This window comes from Gopherus flavomarginatus, chromosome 2 (genome assembly GCF_025201925.1).
Source record: "Gopherus flavomarginatus isolate rGopFla2 chromosome 2, rGopFla2.mat.asm, whole genome shotgun sequence".
NCBI classification, from domain to species: Eukaryota; Metazoa; Chordata; order Testudines; family Testudinidae; genus Gopherus; species Gopherus flavomarginatus.
In genome coordinates, this window is record NC_066618.1 from 217,712,697 (window position 1) to 217,730,575 (window position 17,879).

General features: G+C 43.8%; 1 protein-coding gene across 4 annotated transcripts in view; it reads left to right on the top strand.

Moving 5' to 3' along the window:
- Positions 1-214: 214 nt before the first annotated feature.
- The window catches only part of IMPACT (impact RWD domain protein), a 55,721-nt gene continuing 38,056 nt past the window's right edge, over positions 215-17,879 (top strand). For 2 of the 4 annotated variants that reach the window (XM_050942051.1, XM_050942054.1), the window contains exons 1-5: positions 217-380; positions 4,867-4,995; positions 5,870-5,922; positions 6,536-6,598; positions 17,117-17,202. In XM_050942051.1, the coding sequence (XP_050798008.1) occupies positions 345-380; positions 4,867-4,995; positions 5,870-5,922; positions 6,536-6,598; positions 17,117-17,202 (367 nt within the window). In that variant the 5' untranslated portion in view covers positions 217-344. Of the gene's footprint in view, positions 381-4,866; positions 4,996-5,869; positions 5,923-6,535; positions 6,599-17,116; positions 17,203-17,879 lie in introns of all 4 variants that reach the window. The other 2 variants (XM_050942052.1, XM_050942053.1) reach the window with 2 other exon arrangements.

Genomic DNA, 17,879 nt, shown 5'->3' on the forward strand with positions numbered 1-17,879 from the left:
GCTGGGCGGGTAGGACGGGAAATAGCAACACGACCGCGTGCGCGCACACAGGCGGGCCCGGGGGCGCTGGATGGATTTGAGCGGCGTTAGGTACGTTTCACAGCGAACAGGGCAGCCGCACCAGTCACGCACGGGGCCGGGTTACTAATTGGCAGATCCGATTGCACCGGCTCCATCTGTTGGGGTCACTGATCCCCCGCCCCGCCGGGGCACCCTCCCGTCGCTGCCCGCGGGACGCTGCGCTGCAGCCCACGAGCGGAGCAGCCCAGCCTCCTTCGCCACCTGTAAGTCCAGCCGCGCAGGCGCCTTCGCACCGTGCAGGCCTGGGGTTGGGGGGCAGGGCAATGGCGGCAAGTGACCCGGAAACGGCCCAGAGACAAGTGAGTGACGGGGGCGCGGGGGTTAAACCCACAGGGCTCGGCCCCAGCTTCGCTGGGCGCGCTGACCCCGCTGCTGGGGGTGGCTCCTCCTGCGAGCCCCACTTCGTCCATGTCCTCAGCCAGGCTCTCGCCCCCCTCCCTCCCCCGCGAGCCCTGCCAGGCTCTCGCCTCTGCTCCCCAGCCTCCCACTATAGCCCCCTGCCAGGCTACCCCCCCTAGCCTCCTGCCATAGACCCCTGCGAGCCCTGCCCCTCACCCAGCCTTCAGTCCCCCCCACCTTCAGTGTCCTGAGAGGCCTAACCCTGTCACTCCATCGCCAGCCTCTTCCCCCTGTGCTCCCCCCCCCCCCCATGGCTGTTACATGAGACCAGGGGCCTGGCCAGTCCCCATTCACTTTATCATGTGTATTGTAAGGCCTAGGAGCCTTCTCCAGGGGCGCTGGGTCCATGTCCTTGGCTCCACTAAGCTTTTTCTTAACCAGGGTTCTTAAACTGGGGGTTGCAACCCCTCAGGGGGTCACAAGGTTATTACCTGGGGGGTTGTGAGCTGTAGAAGGGGTTGGGGGGTTGCACTCAGAGGCTTGCTGTGTGAAAAGGGTTCTCAATTCAAAAAGCTTGAGAACCACTGGAACGTTTCCCATCACGGCTGCTAGCACTGGCACAGTTTCACCTTTGCATGTCTGTGTGTTCAATGCTATGCTATGTAGAGCCACTGTGTATTAAAAACGCCAGTGACTGCAGGAGCCTCATCTATGCTAGGAATGGCACAGTTTGTTACCACAGGTGGGACAATGGGAAATTTACCAAACACACTACTGTAGTAGGCACCACCTTTGTTTTTTATCTGTTAAAAATATGTACAAGCAGGGAAATCAAATGTACAGTAAAGCAAGTTTGTTGTTGAGAGTTTAAAAGCAGAAAAGTCATTAAATTAAAGCTGTCAAACTGTTACTATTTCCCAAGAAACCAGCATCTAATCCAGGGATCTCAAACTCAAACACCACGAGGGTGACATGAGGACTAGTACATTGGCCTGTGGGCCGCATCACTGCAACCTTTTCATACGACAATACAAAAGTATAGTAAAAAATGAAAAAAAAAAATAAGAGTAATATAGTATGCAATATATTAACGTTTTAAAAATTGTAATGTGAAAAGTCGGTTCTAATTTTAGCCACTTAGTTGACAACCTTTTGCATCAACCAGAGCAGCAATATTAGGTTTGATATCCTGAGACGAAACCAATCTCAGTGTTGCTTTCGAATGTTCATCAGTGAGCCTTGACCTTAACACAGATTTGTTAATCTTAATGGAAGAGAAAAACTGTTCACATATATATGTACTTCCAAACATTGCCATTACCCTTGCAGAAGCAGAGAATAACATGGGAAATCTTTCTTGTGAAAGAAACCGGTAGAATACTGGAATTCCAACATCTGTATACTTCTGCTTCAAAATAGTATCACACTGAAGCTCCACCAACTCTGTCTGCATTTCCTCTGCAACATTGTCAGTTTCCACAGCAAATGGTGTTCAAGTGCCTTGAAATCTTTAAACCACACATCAAACTGTTTGCGTAAATTAGAAATATCTGCATATTATTTCAAAGATTTAGATTCAACTTTTTCTAAGGAATTCAGAGTCAAGAAATGGACCAAATTGCCAGTAGTCAGCTATTTCCCCCACAAAGTAAGCTTGACTTTGAGTGACTTAACATACATCATGTATCTGTGTTATCACCTGTTTTCTACTCTGGAGCTTCAAGTTCAGTGCAGTCAGGTGATTAGGTACATCTGTTAGAAAAGCAAGGTTGCAGATAAAAATGGAATCAGCAAGCTGTGGAACCTCCTTGTTTTTCATTTTCATGAAGGAATCAATCTCTTCTCTAAATGCAAAAAAAATGCTTCAAAACATTTCCACGACTCAGATATCTAACTGGTGTGATACAGATGTTCCCCATATTCTCTGTCCATACTTGCTAGAAAAGAAGTAAACTGTCAGTGATTCAGCCCTCGTGCATGTATAACATTAATGCAGTGGTCCCCAATCTTTTTCATCTGGCGTGCGCCGGACGATGAGCCACCGAGGACCATGGCCTGCGGACGAGCATCCACCGAAATGCTGCCGAGAAGCAGCAACATCAACAGGCGTTGCCACCGAAATGCTGCCAACAAGCAGTGTCATCCAGAGGTGTTGCCGCTGAAATGCCACCGAAAATCAGTGGCATTTTGGCGGCGCCGACTCTGGATGACGCTGCTTCTCGGCAGCATTTCAGCAGATGCTTGTCTGCCGAACAGTACTCGGGCGCACATAGATGCCCTGGCGGGTGCCATTGCACCCACAGGCACTGCGTTGGGGACCACTGCACTAATGATTTTAACAACTACATCCATAACTTCCTTCATTTGTAGACTTTTACTACCCAGGGCTTCTTGGTACAAAATGCAATGTATACTGGTGAAGCTAATTCCTGGTATATTGAAGTTGTTCAGTGTGGTCTTCAATAATCCAGCCACACCAACATTTTCGGAGCACATTGATGGCGCTCCGTCCGTAGCCAAAGATACGAGTTTGTTCCATGGCAGCGCAGCTTTTTCAATGCACTCTTACAGTCCTTGAAATATGTCACATCCCATTGTGCTACCCTTCAGTGGCAATAAGACTAGAAATTCTTCAGTTATATTCAAATTGCAATCCAAGCCTCTAATGAACACTGCACACTGTCTGGTATCCGATACATCTGTACTGTCATCAAGAGAACTTGAAAATGCTTCAAAGTCGTTTGCCATTTGAATCAATTGTTTTTGCACATGATCTGCTAAATCCGTTATCCTGCAGGCAGCTGTATTGGCAGACAAGATTATGCCTTCAAAAACTTTCTTCCTATTAGGACATAAAATTTTGCTGGCCTTCACAAGACATTCTTTTACGAATAGGTCTTCTGTAAAAGGTAGCGATGATTTAGCTACTTCACTTATCACAAAACATGCTCTTACTGAATCTTCACTAGACTTGTTAAACTCTGAAAAGAAATTTCTTTGCTTGGCAAATGCTGCTTTAAATTGCTGAACTTTTTCCTCTTGGATTTTTCTGATGAATGCATCATATTTTTCATGGTGCATCGTGTTGTAGTGCCGATGCACGTTATACTCCTTGGGAGCAGCAAACATTTGCTGACAAATAAGGCATTGAATTTTATCTTTTACCTCTGTAAAAAAATATAAATTCTCCCATTTGTCTTGAGAAAACTCTCTTTTCTTCCATGAGTGTTCTTTTTTTTGATGCCGAAGTAATTTTCGAGGGGTTTTAATAAAATAAAAACCACTCAGTAATGCACCTCACTCAAAGGACAAAACACGCACTTACTTTTAGAATTACTTCTGTTAAAGCTGTTTGGTGGCAGGAAGTGCTGGGAGGTAGGCGGGTGAGTGGAGACGCAGCGCGCTAGGGGGGTGCAGGGGGTGGGAAGAGGGGGATGGGAGCTTGGCAGGCTGCAAGAAATAATTCCTGGGCTGTGTGTTTGAGACCCCATATCTAATCTAAATGTTTTGTCTGCAGTATCATTTTTGAAGAACCATTTGTCCTGTCAATATAATTGGTAAATTCAGAGTAATGTGTTCACATAGAGCCCAATCCTGCAATGAGTTCTTTGCAGACTCCGGTGACTGCATAGAGCCAGCTCCATTGACTTTAACTGGGCTCCATGCACGTGGATACCCATAGTATGACATTTTTAGACATCTTTTTTTCAAGTTGATGGTGTCCATTTAAAATGTTTGATGTGTTACACTGAAAAGATGCAAAAATCATATTAGTGCAGAAAATTATGAGTTTGACAACTTTCATTTCATGTACAGATAGGGGCACAATTCTGGTGATTGGGAATCAAGGGTGCTCAGCACCTTAGAGCACTGGTTCCCAAACTTGTTTCACTGCTTGTGCAAGAAAAGCCCCTGGCGGGCCAGGCTGGGCTGGACCGGTTTGTTTACCTGCCACGTCCACAGGTCTGACCAATCACGGCTCCTACTGGCCACGGTTCGCCTGAAGGTGGCGCGGTCCAAGGGATGTACTGGACGCTGCTTCCAGCAGATCCCATTGGCATGGAGCAGCGAACCACAGACACTGGGAGCTGCGATCGGCTGAACCTGCGGACGCAGCAGGTAAACAAACCGGCCCAGCCCGCCAGGGGCTTTCCCTGCACAAGCGGTGAAACAAGTTTGGGAACCACTGCCTTAGAGGATTATTTTTTTGTTTGTTTTTTAACGTTCTTTTTTTGTAGATTGATTTTTTTTTTTTAAACAGGAGACTGATTTTTATTTGACTTTTGTAGTACGTCCTCTAACAGAGAAAATTTAGATTATGTTGGCTAAAGCATACAGTCTTCAATGCAATGATTACAAGGAGAATCACGGACTGTACATGAAAAAAACCAACCAACAGCAGCTTAATCATCATCACCTTTAAGTTTCTTGATCTTGTTTTTGTAGATTGATGAAATTGACGCTCTCTCATCTATATATGGTGATGACTGGTGTGTTGTTGATGAAGATGAAAGGATATTTTGCATTACGATTAGTGATTGTTTGGAGCAGCCAAAATGGACAGTCTGTTTGCAGGTATGGTGTTGGTACAGAATTTGGCCCAAATTCAGCTATCGGAATCATGCTGGGTGGATCTTGGTGCCTTTTTTAATGGGGCTCCATATAGGCTCAAGGGTCTGCTCCTATGGATCCAGTCATAGGATACAGGCTTTTCACAATCTGTTCAGTTATTATCTCCATAAAATATCACTATCTGCTAACTTTTTCAGTAATTATTTTTGCTTATTCCACACCTTTAAATATTTTAATTAAAAGTGTCTTTCACTATTTATATACTGCATTTTGCATAGAAGGATTGTCTGAATTGGTGCAGCTGGTTCTCTTATTTCTTTATTCAAGAACTAGAAAGAAACCATTTTAGACTGCATTACAGTTCAGCCTGACCTGACTGAAAGATTTTTCTATTAGGTGTTGCAATCAGTGTTTGTAAAATGTTTAGGATATCTGTCCTACATGGCTTTGTACAGTATTACAAGCCAAGAGAACTCCAAGCAATAGTTTGTTGCAATACGTTTTTGTTTAGTGTAGACAGGGCTGAAGTATCTACGCATACTTCTTAATAAATCAAATAGTCACCTAAACAGTTACATTTCTTCTAACCTTTTTTGCTTATTGTAAAGGATATATTGTATGCCACGTTATCTGTTTACAGAGAGTAGGCCATATGATACTTTGTTTGTATCACAGGTGGGCAAAAGCCTGAATTATACACTCACAATAGAAATACAGCCTTTGTATCATCACATAATAATGGAGCAACCTATTTCATCCTTTTTATAACACTGCTTACTATCCAAATACTCTAATTGGTTCTGTCATGGTCCATTTTTAATTTAGCTAGTTTTGGAGGTCCAACTTGATGAATATCTATATTTAACGTTCTTTTTAGGTGATTCTCCCTTCTGAATATCCAGTTTCAGCCCCACCTATTTATCAACTGAAGTAAGTGATGTCTCTTTGTTAACAGATTTTTATTTTACACATTTACTGCATTTTTTTCAAATTATTATTATTGCAGATGCTTGTAGAAGTTTAAGGTAGCTCTGGTTGAATTGCATATACATCCTGGGCATTAGAGATGTTAACAAACTTTTGTAAAGTTTACAGTTTAATTTGGGATTGAAATGTTAGCACTACAGGATTAAACGATCACTGGGCAAGTGTGTTAGGCCAGGATGGCAGCAGGGACAGAGAGAACAAAAGCAGCAGCATGCACAGCTTTTGTGGAGACAGTGGAGAGAGCTTACGCTATGCTCAGAGCAACTCTGGAGCTATGCTAATGGAAAGTGTGTTGAGCCTTCTTCAAATGGAGTGATGGCGAATCCCAAAGTAGGGCGTTAGAGGGGAGCAGTAGAATATCTTGGGAGACTGCTTACCCTGAGATGTTACAAAACCAAAATCTTTATCAGTGGGAACAGCTGACAATATTTTGTCTTAAAGGTTTTACTTCTGAGTGTCATTTTTTTAAATCTATCATTTTTCGAGCTAAACAAAGACACCAAAACTCACAGTTTGTAGGCACTAACCTCCTTGTATTTTTTTTTTGTCATTCTAGTGCCCCTTGGCTTCGAGGACAGGATTATATCGAACTAACAAATAGCCTGGAAGAAATCTATGTGTAAGTGGCAGAAGATGGAAAATTCTAAAAATTGCTTATTGTATTTTCAGTTGTACATCTCTCTAAACCTATTATGTTAACAAAACTACTCCTGGGGGAATTCTGTGCCAAAAAATTAAAAATTATGCACACAATATTTAAAAATTCTTCAAAATTCTGCATTTTTCGTCAAAATAATGCAATATAATCTGTCTAGTTTCAATTATTTTGGTAATTTATTTAAACTACAATACAATGGATGGAGAATGGGAGTGGGGAGCATTGGAGGAAATCTTCAAACCCCCTCTGTCTAATAGTAATGTAGCTAATATTGACCCTTTACTTCTAATTATTAGTCGACAAAGATATGCAGCTGTATGCTCAGTGTTACATCATAGGTAACTGAAGGGGAAGGGAGGGCTGGGGAATCAAACTCACAATATTGGCTACTGACCATCTCCAAAAAGGTCAGTAGCAAACAATTCACGGAGCACATTCTGATAGGAAATTTTTTCAGTCAAAAAATTTCGGCCAGTGCTAATCACTAAAGCACCATAAGCATTTATAAGGTCATACTGTCTTTTACAATAAGACTCCTTTACACCACTCTGGCAATGTAAAGGACCCTTAAAATTTTTACACCTGTTTTATACTTCTGGGGAAATTCACTGAGAACAATGGGAACAATTCACTAAGCAGGCAGGCTGCTAAATTCTGCTCTGCCTCAGGGAACAGAGCCCGCCCCACACCTACTTCTTTAGAAATACCCCAAAGCCCTGCCCCTCCACACCAAGTGTGCTGCAATAGCGAGCAAGAGGGACAGAGTGTCTCTCTCTCACACACATGACCACCCAGCCTCCACGCCTCCCCGGCGGTGATTTATGTCTCTACCGGCTGCTCTGGGTGTGCAAACTGACCTGTCTGCACTGCCAGGGAGTGGATGCATGACCGCTCTTGCGACTTCCCTTTGCTTCACCGTCAGAAGTCATTTTTCTGCAGGTAAGCAAAGAAATCTGTGGGGGGCCATGAATTCTGCACACATGCAGTGATGCAAAATTCCACCAGGAGTACTAGATGCATGAATTGGAAGGATTGAGGTAATTGCTGCAACAGCTGAAATGAAGTAAGACTTGTGCATAAATAAAACAGTCTAATCAAATAGATATTTACTGTACATTTTGTACATAAATTATGTTGAGGACAGGGCATTATATAAAGTTACAAGCATTAATCTTGATGGATAATTTCTATCATAATTATAGAATTCTTTATTTTCACTTATAATATATGTTAGGTTACTTTTAGAGTTTGGTCCCAGGAAGTCAAATTCCTTAATTCCAATCTATATCCATACATTAAACTGCAGGACCTGAAAATACCTACTCAGGCCTTTGAATGCAGGCAGAAAACCAGTTTTTATTAAAAGCAAATGTTTCAGCTACAGAAAAAGTGAATTTTAAATAAAAGTAGCTTTAGAAAATATTAACTATAAAGCCACTCAGTAGCCAGAAGAGGCTTGTTAACGTAATATGCAGATAACAGAACTTCTCGTAATTTGTGAGAATAAATAAATATTAAGAAATGCTCAGACTGTGTTTTTGCGGGTTTTATTAGTATTAGCATGGGATAATAGAAACAATAATTTTATATAGTCTGTTTTAGCCAATCAGATCCTAAAGCGTGATATGAACCTAACAAAAGTGAAATACACATTAAGCACAGAAGTCATGTAATTGAGTACTGAAATACAAACACTTTTGGTGTGGACTATGGTTGCTTTTAAATGGCACGAAACAACACAGTAGTTAGTTTGGGCCTGGAAGCAGATACCTTATCCAACTAAGCCCTGGAGAAGCTAGGCGGGCAGAATGTAATTACCAAAGTTAAAATTTGAACAGCGTATGGGGTAACAGCTCTAGTCCTATGAAAAGTGCTATAGGGACCTTTAATGACCATACATTCCTCACCAGTGCAGATGGAACAGAGATTCCCCAGCCAGGGTGATGCTTGGCATGGGGGAGTCTCCAGCATGTGTAGATACACAGTAGCTGGCTTCTGCACCTTTTGACTGACAGCATTTAGAACAGGGTTTGAGGTGCAGTGGCCAGGGTGTGATATACTCTGGGTATGTCCAGACTACCCGCCTTATCGGTGGTTAGCGATTGATTTCTCGGGGATCGATATATCGCATCTCATCTAGACGCGATATATCTATCCCCGAACGTGCTCCTCGTAGACTCCGGAACTCCACCAGCGCGAACGGCGGTAGCTGAGTTGACGGGGGAGCTGCGGACGTCGATCCTGCGCCATGAGGACCCAAGTTAAATCGATCTGAGATACTTCGACTTCAGCTACGCTATTCACATAGCTGAAGTTGCGTATCTTAGATCGATTCGTGCCCCCCGCTTCCCCCCCAGTGTAGACCAGCCCTCAGACTATTCCTAACTAGCGTATGGACCCTTGTGGACTATAGTTAGCTGGTGCAAGTTAGAACTGTCCCCAGGCTGGGAAATGTAACTGGCTATTTGACATTTCCACCTCTTTGTTTTGCTTAGGAGAAACCGATTGCAGCAACAAATCTGTCCTTCTAGCTTATTCAGCAGTCTGTATTAAAAGCAGTGCTCTCTAACACGCTGGGCCTGCCCTGGTTCAGTTTTCAGTTGGTGGCAGGAGGATTGACTACTGTAGTTCTACAGCACTTACTTATTTCTGGAGGGCTCTGAGTTCTGACCTATCCAAACCTTGGATAATCTTCTCTTAAACATAAATAACTTATATTCTCAAATCTTTCGCTAATTATTTTAAATGATCTGTCTGACTTTTGGTCACTGCCACTGTGTCTAATATTCCAGAAGTCCTCAGGGCGTTCCCTGGACTCATCAGTGACACTGCATGATCACCCTTCCAAAATATTTCCTAATGAGTGTTCAGTAATATGAAATCTGCTATGAAGTGGGAAACATTAAATATGATGAATAGAACTGCTAAACAAAATTATTCATGACGCTATAGTTAAAATTGTTGCTCTTCATTATACAGAATGAGATAAATTGCAAGTATTAAAAATGGTACTGGTATACCTACTAGTCAGAAAGAAGCATGAAACAAGGTACAGTCAAACTTCGCAATAACGCGCCCCGCCATAATGCGAAATCGCACATCACCCGATCATAAGTTGGCTCCCCTTTAAGGCCTAATACCAGTGGTCCCCAACGCCATGGCGCCCGCCGGAACATTGATGTGCCCCCGCCTAGTGCCCAGCAGGGGAGAGAAGCCGTGGCCCCATGTCTGCCGGGGATAGAGAGCACCGGCGCCCGCAGCCCTGGAGTTCTCTGTCCCTGGCAGGCATGGGGCCGTGGCTCCTCTTGAAGCCGGAGAGAAACCGCGGCCCTGCGCCTGCCGAGGACAGAGAGCACCGGCGCCCACAGCCTTGGAGTTCTCTGTCCCCAGCAGGCGCGGGGCTGCGGCTTCTCTCCTCTGCTGGGCACTAGGCACTAGGGGCAGTAGGCGGCACACATCAATGCACCACGTTGGGGACCACTGACTTAAACTGACCGGCTTGAAACTCCGCTATACCGTGACCCCGGATTTATCGCGATGGAATTTTTTCGACCCCAAACATCGCGTTGTAGCGGGGTTTAACTGTACCTAACTCATTCTAGAGTATGTCTGGATTCTGAGGTCACAGCTACAAGTCTATAGTTTCCTGATTCTTTGTTTGAGTCTTGTCTTAGTAATATTACTGCTTAAATATTTTGATTATGTTCAGTAGTAATATACAGATTTACTGAAAGTTTACATTTTTAAACCTATTTTTCTGCCACAGAATTTTACTTATGCATTATTATTCCAGAAGGTGGCAGTAGCTTTAAAAAAGTTATTGAAAGTGAAGCCTGAGCTTGCACATTTGATGCATTTTGGTCTTGTGACCCTGGCAAACATATGAATTTTAAGCATCTTTAAAAAACATCATAATTGGAAAATTTTTTGACAGTGTTCTAAATTTTCATTTTCTAGTACATGCAGTTTCAGCTTGTAATAGATTTTGAATTCTGTGCAAAATACAAAAGTGTTCCGAATAAGTATTTTCCTTTCTGTGTAAATTACAAGTACAATTTTACAAGTTATTAGTTTAACTACTTCAGGGAAAAATATGATTACGTGAAGGAAAAGAATATATACAGGTAAAGATAAACATGCTGTATCATGTCTGTAACACCCAGAGGCACTGAGGTCTTCAAACCATTTTTGAGGATTTCAATAACTCGGTCCTGGGATAGGGGTTGTATAAAATTGGATGGGTGGGGTTCTGTGGCCTGCCTTGTGCAGGAGGTCAGACTAGATGATCAGATTGGTCCCTTCTGACCTATGAGTCTATGAGTCTATGAGGTACATTTATAAACTTATTTCTAGTTAATTATTTAACTTTCATTATTGGAAGTAAGTTTTACCCTTATCAGTACACTTTCTTAATTTCTGTGTCTGACTTTGTATAATTTTAATAAATTAGGATATTTTCATACATAATAAAAAGCATTTGAGGTATGAATCCTTGAAATAACTCCATATTTAATCAAAATGATTATAAAAATAAATTTACGCTCTAGAATTGTGACTTACAAGAAAAAACAGAGAAATTGAGGGACTCATTCCCTGTGTTGGATCTCCTGAATTGTTTGGAGGAAAGATGGATCAATGGTTACAAAATAATTAAAAACAAATAATTGATTTAATTTTATAATAGTAGTTATATTTGCTGCAGCATTCAATCTGCTTTTTTGTACATATGTCGTGCTCTCCTTTATTGCTTATGAAATAATAACTGTATTGTCAGCAAGTCTGTTCACCTGTAATTAAAACAAGTAACATGATTCATAACCAATAATTGGAATTTTCCAAATTTATTGCCTCTGCAGATCCACATCATAGAAGTTTTGTGCCATGTCTTATGAGCAATGGAACCACTGACAGTTGTAAAGTTTTGGAAGCTATTTGTGTCTGTCTAAGATCTGAAAGTGAAAGGACCAGGAAATGCTAAAGGCAGTCTTTATAGCAGTTCTCAGTTCCTCTCTACCTTCAAATATTAACCGAAGGCCTTCAAAAATAGAGTAAGGACGAATTATCAGTGTGGATCTGCAGAAGCAGTACAGCCAGAACTCCATTTACTTATGGGTAATCTTTCTTTCTTCATCCTGAATTTCCTCTGCAGATCCACACTATAGGAGATTATCTAGAAGTGTCACAGTCCAGGAGGTGGGTTGAGGAGTGCTTAATTAAAACAGATATTAAAGGATTAGCTTCAGAAACCAAGAATCTGATCTAGCTCTAGAATTGAGAGTAATATTTCATTAAGGTAGGAACTGAATTCCAAGTCTCAAATGCAGGGCAGCCTTATTTCAAGAATATATTTAGAGATTTTTCATAGAAGTAGAGCTGATTATAATAAAAAATCTCCTAGAATTTAATTTCAACCCATCCTGTACAGGTACACCATCGATGATCCATTTTAATTAAAGTTTATGTTGAAGGGCTTTTCCCTGGGATTTTTCCCCTTAATCTGTAAAGAGTTGGGAAAGGTTTTGTTCTTTCCAAATAGTAACTATTAACTGTCCGATCTTGCAGACATTTATGCACAGACGTAACTGTAAGCACATGAATAATTCCACTGGAGTCAATATGAACTACTGATTTAAAGTTAAGCATGTTCAGAATGTTTGCAGGATCAGGATCTGAGCGTTCTTATAGATTGCAATCTGTGCAACCTTGCTTTACCTTGAAGATCATGAGGCTTAGGAAAAAACATGGAAGTCAAAAATAGGACCATCACCGTCTGAGTAGGGACAATATTCTACTCAGGTTATACTACAGAATTGCACAATATTTTGAGACATTTAAAGAGGTTTCATGTACAATGTGGTAATGGGAGTCATGAACGTACATAAATCCCTAGGATGCTAAGGGAAATCTGAGTGGTACCCTTGGAGCTGAAGAAAGCCTAAGGGTATGTCTACACTATGGGATTATTCCGATTTTACAGAAACCGGTTTTTTAAATCAGATTGGATAAAGTCCAGTGTACGTGGTCACACTAAGCACATTAATTCGGTGGTGTGCGTCCATGTACCGAGGCTAGTGTCGATTTCCGGAGCATTGCACTGTGGGTAGCTATCCCATAGCTATCCCATAGTTCCCGCAGACTCCCCCGCCCATTGGAATTCTGGGTTGAGATCCCAGTGCCTAATGGGGCAAAAAACATTGTCGCGGGTGGTTCTGGGTACAGCCTCACCCCTGCCTCACCCCTCCCTCCGTGCAAGTAGTAGACAACCGTTTCGCGCCTTTTTCCCTGGGTGAACTGTGCAGACGCCATAGCACGGCAAGCATGGACCCTGCTCAGCTCAAGACAGCAGTCATGGACCTTGTAAACACCTCGTGCATTCTCGTTCAGTCTGTGCTGAACCAGGACCTGCAAAACCAGTTGAGGAGGAGGCGGCTACGGCAGCGCGGCAACGAGAGTGATGAGGACATGGACACAGAATTCTCTCAAACTGCAGGCCCCTGCGCTTTGGAGATCATGCTGGTAATGGGGCAGGTTCTAGCCATTGAACGCCGATTTGGGGCCTGGGAAACAAGCACAGACTGGTGGGACCGCGTAGTGTTGCAGATGTGGGACGATTCCCAGTGGCTACGAAACTTTTGCATGCGTAAGGGCACTTTCATGGAACTTTGTGACTTGCTATCCCCTGCCCTGAAACGCCAGAATACCAAGATGAGAGCAGCCCTCACAGTTGAGAAGCGAGTGGTGATAGCCCTCTGGAAGCTTGCAACGCCAGAGAGCTATCGGTCAATCAATTTGAAGTGGGCAAATCTACTGTGGGGACTGCTGTGATGCAAGTAGCCAAAGCAATCATTAAGCTGCTGCTACGAAAGGTTGTGACTCTGGGAAATGTGCAGGTCATAGTGGATGGCTTTGCTACAATGGGATTCCCTAACTGTGGTGGGGCGATAGATGGAACCCATATCCCTATCTTGGCACTGGAGCACCAGGGCACCCAGTACATAAACCGCAAGGGGTATTTTTCCATGGTGCTGCAAGCACTGGTGGATCACAAGGGATGTTTCACCAACATCCGTGTGGGATGGCCGGGAAGGGTTCATGACGCTTGCATCTTCAGGAACACTACTCTGTTTAATCAGCTGCAGCAAAGGAATTACTTCCCAGACCAGAAAATGACAGTTGGGGATGTTGAAATGCCTGTAGTTGTCCTGGGGGACCCAGCCTACCCCTTGATGCCATGGCTCATGAATCCATACACAGGCAGCCTGGACAGTAGTCAGGAGTTGTTCAACTACAGGCTGAGCAAGTGCAGAATGGTGATAGAATATGCATTTGGCCGTTTAAAGGCGCGCTGGTGCACATTACTGACTCGCTCAGACCTCAGCCAAACCAATGTCTCTATTGTTATTGCTGCTTGCTGTGTGCTCCACAATCTCTGTGAAAGTAAGGGGGAGACCTTTATGGTGGGGTGGGAGGCTGAGGCAAATCACCTGGCCACTGATTACATGCAGCCAGATACCAGGGCGATTAGAAGAGCACACCAGGAAGCGGTGCGCATCAGAGAAGCTTTGAAAACCAGTTTAATCACGGGCCAGGGTACGGTGTGACTGTTGTTTGTTTCTCCTTGATGATCCCTCCCCCCCTTGCTTCACTCATTCTCTGTAAGTCACCCGCTCTTCCCCTTCGATTACCGCTTGCTTCCTAAGGAAATAAAGTCACTCTAGTTTAAAAATCATGTATTCTTTATTAATTATTTATAAAAAGAGGGAGAGAACTGACAAGGTAGCCTAGGTGGGGTTTGGGAGGAGGATAGGAGGGAAGGAAAAGGCCACTAAAAATATTTCAAAATAATGACAGCCTTTTGGTTGAGCTGTCCACTGGGGTGGAATGGGCGGGTGCATGGAGCCTCCCCCACACATTCTTAGTCGTCTGGTGGGTGAGGAAGCTAAGGAACATGGTGGGGGGAGGAGGGCGGTTATACAGGGGCTGCAGCGGCACTCTGTGATTCTGCTGCTGTTCCTGAAGCTCCACCAGACGCTGGAGCATGTCCGTTTGATCACGCAGCAGCCCCAGCATTGCATCATGCCTCCTCTGATCTTCCTGCTGCCACCTCTCATCTCGAGCATCTCTCCTCTCCTCACATTCACTGGCATCTTTCTTGTACTTTGATACCACGTCCTTCCACTCATTCAGATGAGCTCTTTCATAGCGGGTCACTTCCATGATTTCCGAGAACATTTCGTCTCGCGTCTTTTTTTTCCGCCGCCTTATTTGAGATAGCCTTCGGGACGGAGGAAGGAGACTTGAAAAATTTGCAGCTGCAGGAGAGAGGGAAAAAAGGGAGAGAAGTATTTAAAAAGATACATTTTACAGAACAATGGTTATACTCTTTGAGGGTGAACAACACTATTCACCTTACATAGCACATGTGATCTCACTACAAGGTTGCATTTTGCATCTTAATATTGAGTGCCTGCAGCTTTGGTGTTTAGAGATCACAGACGCAGGTCCGGGCAGCAGAATTCGGCTTGCATGTGGCCATGGTAAACCATTGTCTTTCAGCTTCTGCAGCCTTCATATATCCAGCGCCCTCCTTTCCCAAATAGCAAGCAAAGTCCGTTGAGTGCTGCTTCTTTCCTGTTAACGTGCAGCACCAGAACCGCCTCCATCCAATTCTCTGGGATGCTCGCTTTACCTCTCCCTCCACCGCGTGGCTGGTATCATGGAAGATCGCTGCTAGCCACCCTCTCCCCCGCCACGTGGCTGGTGGCAGGGAAGATCCCAGCTAGCCAAACGCGAAAAAGCTCAGCGCCAATCACCCCCCCCTCCTCCCTCTGTTTGGCTTAATGCAGGGAAGGATTTCTTTTAAGGCACAGGCAAACAGCCCAACCATCTCTGTCCCCTTAATTAAATTCCCATATTTCAACCAGGTTACCATGAACGATATCACTCTCCTGAGGATAACACAGAGAGATAAAGAACGGATGTTGCTTGAATGCCAGCAAACACCGGGACCATACACAGCTAGGCTTTGTCATGCAGTGATACCAGATTACTTGCTACATGCGTGGCGTGGCCAAGTGTCCTACCATGGAGGACAGAATAAGGCTGACCTGCCCAGAAACTTTCTGCAAAGGCTTTTGGAGTACCTCCAGGAGAGCTTCATGGAGATGTCCCTGGAGGATTTCTGCTCCCAGACATGTTAACAGACTTTTCCAGTAACTTTACTGTCCGTGAATGCATCCCAAGTCCTCAGGGCAAATTAATAATTAAAAAATGCTTGCTTTTAAACCATGTTTTTTATTTACAAAGGTACACTCACCAGAGGTCCCTTCCATGGCTTCATTGTCTGGGATAGTGGCTTGGAGGGCTGGGAGGGTACTTCTGTCAGGCTGAGAAAAAGCTCCTGGCTGTTGGGGAGAATGGAGTGCTGTGTGCTCTCTGCAAGCTCGTCCTCTTCCTCCTCCTCATCTTCTCCGTCCGCCGAATCCTCAGGCAAGGTTAAGATTACTCCCACCTCGGAATCCACGGAGACGGGTGGGGTTGTGGTGGCGGACCCCCGCTAGAATTGCATGCAGCTCAGCGTAGAAACAGCATGTTTGCGCCCTGCCCCGGACCTTCCGTTTGCTTCTTTGGTTTTCTGGTAGGCTTGTCTGAGCTCCTTAACTTTCACACGGCACTGTACTGAGTCCCTAATGTGGCCTCTCTCCATCATGGCCTTGGAAATTTTTTCAAATGTTTTTTCACTTTGTCTTTTGGAACGGAGTTCTGTTAGCATAGAATCCTCTCCCCATATAGCGATCAGATCCAGTACCTCTCGTGCGGTCCATGCTGGAGCTCTTTTTCGATTCTCAGACTGCATAGTTAACCTGGGCTGATGAGCTCTGCGTGGTCACCTGTGCTGATCAGCTCTCCATGCTGGGGAAACAGGAAATGAAATTCAAAAGTTCGTGAGGCTTTTCCTGTCTACCGGGCCAGTGCATCCGACTCCAGATTGCTGTCCAGAGCGGTCACAATGGTGCACTGTGGGATAGCTCCCGGAGGCCAATACAGTTGAATTGCGGCCACACTAATCCTAATCCGACATGGCAATACCGATTTCAGCGCTATTCCCCTCGTTGGGGAGGAGTACAGAAATCGGTTTTAAGAGTCCTTTATATCAATATAAATGGCTTCGTTGTGTGGACGGGTGCAGGGTTAAATTGGTTTAACACTGCTAAATTCGGTATAAATGTGTAGTGTAGACCAGGCCCCAGTTGCAGCACCTTGTAATGGAAGCCATCAAGAATTTCAAACTGTAAACCACCACTCAGAAAAGAACTCTACTCCCACATGCATGTGTAAATCCTTCAGCATTTCAATCTATAATATTTCTATAATGTAGTTCTAAAATTTGTTCATATTATTTATTGAATGTAAATAATTCCCCAAGTGAAGCCTCTGAAAAGGCCCTTTTACTTACTGTGAATTTTGTATAACTTCCAGGAAGAATCTTGGTGAAAGCATCCTTTACCTCTGGGTGGAGAAGATACGAGAAGTTCTGATAGAAAAGTCTCAGTCATCTGATGCAGGTAATGTGGAAAAATGTGGTATTTTTGGTTTACTTTTGTTTTAATTTTAAAGTAAGATTCTTCTTTGAACGCTTGCTCATGTTGATTCCATTCTGGATATGTGCGGGTCCACGTGCACCGCTGTTGGAATTTTTTGCCTTAGTGATATCCATAGGGCTGGCTCTGATGCTCTTGAGTCCCACATCACGCCAGTACATGGATGTCTGTAGAAATAAATAATGAGCTATTAAGGCTTTAATGACTCCAGATAATGTAGGAATAAATAATGTAGAAATAAATAATGAAATATTAAGGCTTAAATGACTCTAAAAGTGTTGGCAACAACCTCTGGTCATTACTTACTGTCATATAACAAAATTTTCTTGGCTTTTTAAAAAATGTTAGTTGGCTCAGTCAATTTTCTTCTCAATATACTATGTTATAAAACTATGTTACTATGTTATAAAACCTAACACCAGTGAAAATAGCTTAGTGAGGAGAAACACATTCTAACGGAGTTAAGAGATTAATTCTAATCAGGGGCTGCTTCCCATCTGTGCCCCTGGAGCCACTCAGCTCAACCACAATGGGACCTGGACACCACCAGCCTTGCTCCTATTCTGTATCCCCTTTCTTACCCCCGGAACCCCCAGCCTGGCCCCCTGCACCCGAAGCCCATCCCAGCCTCTGCCTGGCTC